General features: G+C 39.3%; 1 protein-coding gene across 1 annotated transcript in view; it reads right to left on the bottom strand.

Moving 5' to 3' along the window:
• Positions 1-11,593, bottom strand: part of LOC139732108 (ATP-binding cassette sub-family C member 9-like) — a 44,591-nt gene that overhangs the window by 24,879 nt on the left and 8,119 nt on the right. Inside the window, exons 5-12 of the mRNA XM_071642975.1 lie at positions 10,860-11,015; positions 9,691-9,825; positions 4,407-4,569; positions 3,741-3,781; positions 2,392-2,766; positions 1,784-1,933; positions 704-782; positions 118-223 (exon numbers count right to left, since the gene is read on the bottom strand). Coding sequence (XP_071499076.1) covers positions 118-223; positions 704-782; positions 1,784-1,933; positions 2,392-2,766; positions 3,741-3,781; positions 4,407-4,569; positions 9,691-9,825; positions 10,860-11,015 — 1,205 coding nt within the window. The remainder of the gene's footprint in view (positions 1-117; positions 224-703; positions 783-1,783; positions 1,934-2,391; positions 2,767-3,740; positions 3,782-4,406; positions 4,570-9,690; positions 9,826-10,859; positions 11,016-11,593) is intronic.

An 11,593-nucleotide genomic window follows, 5' to 3' on the forward strand; every position in this document is an offset into this window, starting at 1 on the left:
TTTAAAAAGATATTTCCCGATAACATTTAGCTTTTGGTCATGTATTGACAAGGACATACTATACACATACCTATTTGGTATTAATAACGTGATTTACCGTTTCAAGCAAAGACGTACTTGTTAAACTGGACAGATCCGGATACAGTCGTCATCTCCCTCAGAATGGCTTCTACCAGACAAGATTTACCGCTTCCTACGGGTCCACAAATCAGCGTCAATTTACCTGCACGGAGGAAGAACAAGGCCACATGATTGTTGACAGATAATTATGAACAATATTGTGCAAGGCTCTCTATACACTCCCAGCTGTAATCTTGTGGATTTTATGACTGACAAGATTCAATGGCATATCATGGCAAAACTTAATTCTGTCCTTAAAAAGTTCAAGAATCGAATCGTTTTTATAAATCAATTAACCCATACAATTTTGTTGAAACCTTTTGAAAACGCACAACACTCAGTACAGCATTATTTATGTGCATAAATTACGCACATGTATTGCGCAATTACATGTTAATATAAAATGCAGGCATATATACGTATCTATCTGTGTGCGTGTGTGTGTGCCAATCTTCTATGGCACCACAGATGAAAGTTTATATATATATATATATATATATATATATATATATATATATATATCCATGTGTGTGTGTGTGTGTGTGTGTGTGTGACTGTGCGTGTACACAAATCAAAATTATACCTTTCGGGAATTCCACGTTGATATTTCGAATATCGGACTGTTCTGATTCCGGATCCCATACAAAACTGCCATTCTTAATCTGTCAATAGAATAGAAAAAACTTATCACCATGATCACAAGATAGATTGTCAAGAGAAATTAATGAACGTCTGTAATGAATTAGAACAAACACACACACACACAGATTGACAGGAAGTTTGGTCAAAAAGTTCGACGAGGAACTGGGAAATGAAATGGAAAAGCCAAGCTTCCATGTGGAAGGAAGTCTTGAAAATGAACTCCCTTTTATTAGAGCGTTGGGAAGACATCTAAGAAAGAACAGCTGTGTTTTACTTGTGCAACCCCCGTTTGAATGCAGGGTCCCATTTTGTATTGTTATTCTCTTTGAACCATTTATCGATCTTAAAAGGAAGAGCATATGACGTGCTATCGAACACCGTTGTGCTCTATTTGCTTTGACCTTTTCATCGAAGTAAGCATATCGCAAAATGATTACTTAGTATTTCCCAATTTGTTCATCTTATCATCTTTCGAGCTATTTTTTCCTGTCCGTATCATTCATTCTTCCAACACCTCATGTTTTGGTGACACTTTTTTTTTTCTTCAATGACCCACATTTGTTTCAACCTTACAAAATGATAGGGGCGGATTAGATAATAATATCCCTTTTTCGTTAGTAGCCGGAGGATGTTGCCAAAGGTACAGCAGAACATTTTTATCCAGCGTGGGTGCTTGTGTGTGTGTGTGTGTGTGTGTGTGTGTGTGGTTTTTTTTGGGGGGTTGTTTGTTTGTTTGTTTTTTTTGGGGGGGGGGGAACAACACTCCCTTCCCCTCACCAACCCATCCCCAACTTTGCAGAATCTTAATCTGCAGAATCTCGATCTTGTGTGTATTTTTATTTCTTTCTCGAGTTTTTCAGGTTTTTTTTATATTAAAAGTAAAAAAACTTGTGTCTCTGTGCCTCTGTGTGTGCCCTCCCCCCCCCCCCCTCCCCATCGGTTTCCGGCACCTGCCAAAGACAGGTGAAAGAAATAAGTATTATTGGAAAAGATCCAAACTGAATGAAGTGTGCTATCTCACCGCGATAGCTATGTTGTGAGGAAGGTCCACCTGTGTTTCCGGCACGCCATTGCTGTGGTTGATGAGGGAAGCTATGCAATCAGCCCCGTTTCTCTGCCTCTCCCTTTTCCGAAACATAACTTCTTTTACCACCGTGTTAACATGGTTCTCCTGAAGAGAATGGGGAAAAAATGAAGAGAAATAATGTAGTTGAAACAAGCTACCGTATTTCGACGAAGAGAAAAAAAAATAACAACAACACATGAGAGAAGTACTTTCATATAGACCACTTGATGTGTATTTGTCATGTAACACTGACATAATTTGCAACATCTTTCAATTCAAAGTACTGGCACATTTACCAGTGTCAGGAAAAGGTTTTTCTTAGTGTTGTTTTATTTCAATTACCAATCTCAGAAAGCATGATTAGAATCTTTAAAAAAAAGACTACAGAAGGACAGAACATGTTCGGCATTTAACAATTCAAAGGAAGAAGTACTTCGCAGAATAACCTACGCCAAGTGCCATTATTTTAGTCTTTTCTATGTTGTTGCGACAATTTTCAACTGTGGGGATGAAGAAATATGATTACATAATAGTCTTACGATGTGCCCGTGATAACATCATACCAGAAACACTTCATCAGGTCCGTCGACCTCGCAGTCACTTTCGACAAGGGTGTCAAGGTGCGGTAGTCCTTCTAGGCCGAACGAGCTCTTCGGTGTGCATCCTTTGCTGCGGTGACCCCTCACACCTCCGCCGTCTGACCCCGCCGACGTCGTGGACGTCACCCGGGATGGTTGAGGCGCGATGCCGGTCTCGACCTCCGGTGCCGAAAGAAAACGCGCAAGGCGCTTGGTGCTGGTGCAGAAGTTGACGCTAAGGTTGATGAGGTACGGAAGGAGGAACAGAGGAGCCGTGACCTGGTTGAACAGGGCCAAGCTGCTGAAGGCCTTGTCGGGCGTTAGTGGGGTGCCGGTCAATGGCGTGTAAAGGGCGAATGCCTGTGGCGTGTCGAAAGGAAAAGGCGAATGATATGACAGCTTTTCGAAATGTGAGGATCAAGGAGACCCGTTCTGTAAAACGTTTTGATTGATGAATGGTTTGCTCAATTAAACAAAATGGTTGTTCATTGAGCTATGACAAATATCAATCTTGCAATCAATAACCACTCTTTATAGTACGGCGCCAAAGAGTATATGCCTTCTGGATAACAATAGACCTATAGTCGAGTGATATGAATGCTTAACAATACCTTCTGTTGACTCAGTTAATGGAAGACGTGGAATGATTATACCTACTTGATCAAGATCGAATGGATTGCTTTACTTTGACCGGTATTTCAGTTTCAGTTTATTTAATTTGTCCGTTTGTACAATAATAAAAAACTTAATTGAACAAAGACAACTAAACTAGAATATAAAAAAAATCAGTGATAACTAAACTTTATGAACAACACATTTATATAGACATACAGGTATATTTTAACAACTCATTTATGTAGACATACGCCAGGTATATCTATAAAAAAAAAAACGTATTATTCGTGTAAACATTTACACATTATAAGGTACAATTGTAAGTGGAGCAGACCGTCATTCATCTCGAGGAGTGTGCATACAACTAGAATGACTGGGATGATGTGCTGTTTGATTCATGAGGGAGGCCGGATCTGCATGCCCCAAGCACAGAAGTTTAGCTTCAGATATATAAGTCACAAATAATTAAAGAAATAATATTATGCATAGTGTATCCAAAATCTCATGTCTTTCAGCACGATACATATAATGACCGATGTAAGAATTTGAATGACGTTTGTTGTCTGAAATTCTACTACAGAAATGTAATGGAAATGTACTACTGTATGTAACCTCTTTCGGTATGTGATGAATGAACAGAAATATTCAAAGCTTCAATATTTTACCAAGTCTGCTGTATAAATAAAGCATTATTGAATGGGTTGTGAATGTTTACTTACAATCAATGTCACGACAATAGGTGTTCCAGAGTTGATTGAAACTGCCGAGGATTGAAAAAGAAGTGTACATTCCCGTACGATTAATCATCATTCACTGCCAATGCTGATGTCGACATAGAAAAGAATGCTCTAGATCACGTATACCAGTAAATCCGGAAACATAAAGGAGCGCATGAGAAAGGTTTCAGAGGCAAGTACATTTTCATGGCATGGAGTACGTTAAACATTTCATTTGCTGGGTGAAAATACATGTATTGCAGAATTTGCAGCATATAATGCTGTATTGATTTTAAATGCTAAAACAATAGTGTAGCTAGTCCGGGGAACAGAAACAATAATTTCGAACATTGTGAATGACATAGTGTTCCAACGTGGTTTAGTGCTCCATGAGTGCCAAGTGTAATCTGTTTATATTCATTACATTTTGTTTTTCTAAATAAGTTGGCAACCTGAGGGGCTAAAATGATTTTATGGAATTTGAATAGAAATCGTCAAAATCGTCAAAATTCGTCATCTTTTCAAGCGTAGAAAACACTGATAAGAACATAGATTTGGTTGTTTTGAAAAACTCTTCTTTCCTATATACTTTCTATCTAAATCTATTTCCTTCCGAATTTGACACTCCCTCGGAGAGGAAACTCAAACAAGTCACAGAATTGAACTCACACGTGATTGCAAAGAGGATGTAGAGCTTCAGTAGGTACCGCAGCTCTCGGTTACGTGCGGCTTTGATCGTTTCGTAGTACAGGAATTCCCAGCCGTACAGCTTCAAGTGCCTGATTCCTTCTAGCATTTCGTTGGACCTCCTCAGGCGAGCATCAGAACTTTCCTTTGACAATACAATTCGCAAAAGTCAATGTCTGGCATTGCAAGCAACCTCTTTAATTTGAAGAAATTGGTATATAACATACTATGACCCTTTAGAATGAAAGATTCTGCCACAATCACAAACAGCCCGTGAAGAATAATGTTTATTCAGGCAGGCGGGATACTTTGAACGCATGATTTGTGAAGATATTAAGCAATACTTATTCAAAACCACTTACAAATTTAAATGAAAGGTGTGGAACGCAAAACTTTGCATGATTGCACGAAATACTTGGTAGTGATATCGGTCAGGGTCCCGTATGCAAATGCGATGCGGTATCATTGTCATTATTCAATTATAGGTTTACATTTTTTAATCATGAATAAATGAAAAGTAAATCATATCCTTGGCATCGAATTGATTCAGATAATCAAGTGTTCCGTATCGATGACCGTAATATATTTTTCATCATCATAATCAATGAAAAAAAAAACATATTTTTGATACTTCATGAAAAAAGGAGAACAGTGAGACGATGACATCAACACCACATCAGTATTCAATATAGTGTTTTGACTGACATCACTTTTTTGAAAAAAAATGCAATGCGATCCAACGAAACTTTAATTTGATTCGATCAGAGTCAAGTGTCGTGTAGCGTGCATGGCATTTTGCTCTCATACTTGAGGAAGGCCATTGATTACTTTTCTGAGAAGAAACAACAGATTATCCAGTCAAACGACGCTTTTAATGGCTTCTGGTCTTTGTGTCGGTAGATTGTATTTGGCAAGACAGCTATGAATTTATGTACACATTCCATTCCCACGAACTCCCCATCAACTTGCTAAGCATGTCCCACTTTAGCTCAGCTATTCATAGTTATCCAACCAGAACTTCTCCAAGCATGCACTATAGACAATCCAAAAACAGCCTTTGCCCACCGATCCATACGACATGCTGATCCTGACATCTGGAATTCTCCTTCTCGTGAAATACGAATGTGCCAAACAAAACATGCTTTTAACAGACAAGTAAATAATGTCCTTCTTCGTAAATATGTTAAAGCAATAACAGTCACATGGTTCTCGCTTGCACACCCCAGGTTCACATGTTTATTTTGTTATGCGTATATCACGTACAGACATATAACGAGTCTTTCCATGTTGCCAGAATTATTCAATTTCAGATACCTTAAACTCTCCTAAGGCTGCTTTCACATAGAAGTACTCGGTATTCGCTATTCGCTATTCGCTATCCCCTATTCGCTATTCGGGCACCGAGTACACCATCACCCGCACCGTCAACTCACCATCCCATGCAGTGAGGATTTCTTCCTCCTACATCCCAGCAAATCTTATTAAAGGACAAGTTCACCTTCATAAACATAAGGATTGAGAGAATGTAGCAATATTTGTAGAACACATCATTGAAAGTTTGAGGAAAATCGGACAATCCGTTCAAGAGTTATGAATTTTTGAAGTTTTTGTGCAGTAACCGCTGGATGAGAAGACTACTGCAGTGTGTGAATAACTCAGATGTCACATGCGTACAACAATATAAGGAAAATATAAAGAGAATTTCACAAAATTTCATCTTTTGAAAAAAGTACACATTCCCCCGACTCGTTACCGACAAATGTTACGGGTAATATTATTCCCCCTACCTTTAGAAAGAGGCAAGTCAAGTGCTCCATTATTATGCGAAAAAAGTGAAAATATGTTGAATTTTCTTTACATTTTCTTCATGCTGTTGTACGCATATGACTCACAAGCTGTAGTAGTCTCCTCATCCAGCGGTTCCAACACAAAAATTGTAAAAATTCATAACTTTTGCATCGATTGTCCAATTTTCCTCAAACTTTCACTGATGTGTTCTACTAATATTGTTGCATTCTCTCAATCCTTATGTTTATGAAGGTGAACTTGTCCTTTAACAATTTCTAAACTGCATCAGAATGTCAGTCTACATTGATGCTCATTTTTGCTAAAGGGCAAATCCAGACCAAAGTTGTCATTATTTCATAAACGAGAGACGGTATACGCTGCAAGAAAATCGAACAAGCTCGATTCCCACTTTGCTATGCTATTCGCAGCTATTCGGTACTTTCGAATAGTGCCCTCCTACGTGAACCGGTGTGAGGAAATCCTATCGTTCGATTCAAGCTATTCGCGTGCCCTCGAAAACGAGCCCCGAATACCCGAATAGTATACTTCTATGTGAACGCAGCCTTATGATGTATAGAGTATGCCCCTCTTCTAGTTTTCCTCTTCATTTATCTTCCTTTTTCTCTCCTTCTATTATATCCCTAACTCTGAAACAACTGAACGGGCATTATACATTGTATAGTGTTTCTGTACGGCACTGGCGTAGCCAGGGGGGGGGGGGGGGGGCGATGGGGGCGGTCGCCCCCCCTAAGATTTTGACCGGGGATTTGGGAGGCGGAAAAAAAATGCGTGTATACTGTATGCATGCACATGAAGCGGGTCTCCTTTGCAACCTTTCATCAAATAAGATATTTTTTTAAATATTTCACTCAAAGTGTGCACAAGATCGTTGAATTTCAATTCAAAATATGCAAAATCTCTCGTCCCAAACCCTCCCCCTCTGTGCCTCTTTCCCTAGCTAAGTACACTTTTTAGATTTACAAAAAAATTATGAATAATTCTGAGTGCACAAGACTTATCACTTATATTCCGAAAACTCAAGGTTCCCTCATGTATAAGGGGAATTTCCCCTTTTAATCGACCCTTTCCTCCCTCAGCCCCCCCCCCCCATCAGTTTTTTTTTTTTTTGGTGATATCCCAAATGTTGATTCCATCAAATATGCGTATACGAGATATCTCAATTTCAAACTTAAAAAGGCAAAAGCTCCATCGGAAGGGAAGGGTGGAGATAACACTCGCTCACGCCGTCTCCCTGCTCGCCCCCCCCCCCCCCCCCCGCCATGCATAGAAGTAGACTGTGGCTATACCCAGATCGCTTTATTTCAATTCTAAAAACGCAAAAGCTCCACGAGCGGGAGGGGGAATCCCCCTTCCCCTAAGCTCTACCTCTCTAGACTTTATACATACACTGTACACACAGATGGTGCACATTCGGAATAAGAGCTAAATTCCGCGATTTTAACACTTCGATGAAAAAGTATTGCACCAAAAATTTGCACCAGATCGCTCAGAATTTCAGGTCTGAAAACGCAAAATCACCTTCGTGTGGCAGGGGATATGCCCCTATCTATACACCCTCGTGTGCATGCTTTTTCTGTTTGATTGCTGAACAGACAGCGTTCATGATATTCAGTGCAAGAATTAATACAAGAAGACTAGTGTATTTAAATTATACCATTTTATAGGTAAATTGTTAAATAATAATCTACACTGAAATAATACTGCAACCTTAAACAAGTGGGACTGTTTCAACTCGTTAAAACACGCAAAAACATGCATCAAATTGCACCATTTGTAACATCAAAATGCAAAAAGTTCTCACCCCCCTCCCACACCCTCCCCTCCCCCTCGCTCGCTCCACTCGGTCGGGTTCAGTCGCGTTCATGATATTCAGTGAAAATAATTAATACAAGAAGTGTATTTTAATTATATCATTTTATAGGCAAATTGTTCAATAATAATCTACACTTAAATATACTGCTACCTTAAACAAGTGGGACTGTTTCACGTCGATAAAACTCGCAAAAACATGCATCAAATTGCACCATTGCAACATCAAAATGCAAAAAGTTCTTACCGTGGGAGGGGGGAAACCCCGCTCGCTCGGGTTCAGTCGCGTTCATGATATTCAGTGAAAAGAATTAATACAAGAAGTGTATCTAAATTATACCCTTTTATAGGCAAGTTGTTCAATAATGATCTACATCAAAATAAACTGCTACCATAAACAAGTGGGACTGTTTCACGTCGATAAAACGCGCAAAAACATGCATCAAATTGCACCATTTACAACATCAAAATGCAAAAAGTTCTTACCGTGGGAGGGGGGACACCCCCCTCCCACACCCTCCCCGGCACCCCCCCCCCCTCCTCGCTCGCTCCGCTCGCTCGGGTTCAGTCGCGTTCATGATATTCAGTGAAAAGAATTAATACAAGAAGTGTATCTAAATTATACCCTTTTATAGGCAAATTGTTCAATAATAATCTACATCAAAATAAACTGCTACCATAAACAAGTGGGACTGTTTCACGTCGATAAAACGCGCAAAAACATGCATCAAATTGCACCATTTACAACATCAAAATGCAAAAAGTTCTGACACCCCCTCCAACACCCTCCCCCCCCCCCCCCCCCTCGCTCGCTCCGCTCGCTCGGGCTCGGTCGCTTCGCTCCCTCGCAGACTAACCGCCCCCCCTAAGATGAAATCCTGGCTACGCCGCTGCTGTACGGTATACATTATGATATATTTGATTTATATTTACCGGACGTCTCAGGAAAAATTTGAATGTATAGACCTATGATGATCTGATGATCCACACAAAAATGTATATGACATAGATATATTAATGTATAATGTCTGTATACTCATTCTGTGAATAAATCAAATCATAGCATAATCAATTGAAGACATAAATAGACACCCACTTACTTCCCCTTTTACACTTATGTGAGCTCCCAGCATATGCGACTTGGCGTGATTATATTCCTTACTTTCTTTTATGGGACGCATATTGGCCAATTTGCTATGATTCCATCGTGTCCGTATTGGTTTGCTGAGGTCGATGAAACAAATAAACAAACAAAAAACTACACGTTCAAAAAGACTGAGACAAGATATCTGCAAACGTGCGATACCATGCATCAAAACGTAATAATGTAAGGAGACACTTTTTTTTTAAGATTCCACTGGAATTTTGAGCCATGATACCCTGCCTAGTGGCACTTAACATCAGGTGCAAAGTCTCTCTGAACTATGTATATAAAATTTTAATATACAATCTCGTTGCACATTGTCCGCCCCCCGCTGGCCCAATATGGGCACACAGTTCATGCGCTCAAACTTCACACGCTGTCGTCTATACAGGACATGGGTCAGCTTTCAACACACATCCGCGTTTGTTTTGTTTGTTTTCTCTTTTCTGTATCGTTAGGCTATAACCACAAAGGAAAGAGGGGAAAATGTAGACAAGGACTCACCAGAACAGATTTTGTGACTTTTGCCATGATAGTTGCTACGATTGTCTGCAGCGGTATGACTACTACGAATAACGAGGCGGCAATGATGGCCGCAAGACCGAGTTGGCCGTAGAGCAGGACCAACGCAACACCAATCTGGAAAAAAAATCAGGCCGAATCATCTTTGATGTAGGGTGACTCTTGGCATCATATACATAATTCTTACTCTAAGACAACCCCCCCCCCCAAAAAAAAAAAAAAAATATATATATATATATATGTGTATACACAATAGTCATAGTTGAGACTGAACTGATATCAGATGACTGTGCTTGCAATGGAACTAAATGATCCCAAACATTGCCCCTGAGATCTTCAATTTGTTTCCTCGTCTAGAAACTGCTGGACGTACGATTAAAAATACACACACACACACACACACACACACACACACACGCACGCACACACACACACACACACATACACACACACACGCACACAAAATAAGCTATACCCAAGGAGTACCTCCTTGCTACACCGATGTATAATCATGATGTACTGTGACATTGAAATCACTAATGGAAAATCTAAGTGTACTTGATATCACAGGTTTATTTTTGGACAGCATAATCTCATTATCATAAAATTAGATCCATTCAACTTTAATTTTGAAATAGTTTTTGCATGAAGAACATGTGACGAAAGCTTAGCAATGTGTTAACTGTTGGTCATAAAGATGAAATAAAATATTTCAAACACGATCCCAGAGTTTTGTTTGTTTGTTTATTGTTTTTGCATTTAAAAGTCGAAGTGGAAAGAATGGTTGTTGAGTGGTGATCAACATATAACGTGTCCCCGTTGCGGATGATGCCATAACATTAAAAATTTGTCTGCACATTTGCACATTTGTATGTCTTGCTTGAAAGTAACTTCAGTCCCAACCTTGAACCGTCAATATTATTTACAAATTACAGTGATGCATCTCCCAATTCAATATGGGGTCCATATTTGAGGTAAAAATACGGAGGTCAAATATATACGGAGGACCCTTCAGCTATGTTTTGGCTCAGTAAAAGGTATATAAACGATTTGCTCAATATTCTTAAACTTTGTGTTGGAAGTATAAAACTGCACAAAACAACGATTTAAAGATAAAATAGATGGTGATTTTGCCATGGCAACATACTGACCTTGATGGGTATGGCCCAAATCTCGTTCACGTTGAAAAAGTAGAACATTACATTACTGGCGTCAGCTGACATGAGGTTGGTCACCTGACCAACTGACATGGCGCCTCCTGACATAGCTTGTGTAGAGAGGCGGAGAGCTTTCTCGTACACCATACTCTGTGTGTATAATGGTATACAGTCAACACGATTATCAAAATTACTGTATATGTACTTTAATGTATCCGTAATTAGCCATGTTTATGAATACACGTGTGTGTTCCTTCTTTATTTTTGTCTTTGGATGAACAATAAGCTTGGACTGCTACCATGCAGGCTACGCAGTGATTTACTGTAAAACTATACATATTATCTTTTCTTCAAGTTCAGTTTTATTGAACCGTATACTGATGAATAGAAACACAAAGATACACATACCAAGGAGGTATGACAATATGCGGGTCAGTGCATATGAGTAGTCAAAAAGCGATGACGAAAACGGCTAATTTAGATAAAAATGGAAAACGGAACTGTGCCGAAGTCAGTATAGGCTCCAAGATCCGTGTGCTTTTATCTTTGTCCTTTTATATTTTGTATACATTGAACAAATTGCTTCATTTCTCGGTATTGACTGACAATTGATTTTTTTTTCATCTTCTCTACCAAGAAAGGTATGAATGAGACAATCGGGATATACTGAAACTCAATCTGGGTATACAAAACTAGCGTAGACAAGCGAGCAGTAGTATTCTATTGTG

Source organism: Diadema antillarum, unplaced genomic scaffold, assembly GCF_040938485.1.
Source record: "Diadema antillarum isolate AM-2024a unplaced genomic scaffold, OU_Dant_1.0 seq00000400_RagTag, whole genome shotgun sequence".
Taxonomy (NCBI): domain Eukaryota; kingdom Metazoa; phylum Echinodermata; class Echinoidea; order Diadematoida; family Diadematidae; genus Diadema; species Diadema antillarum.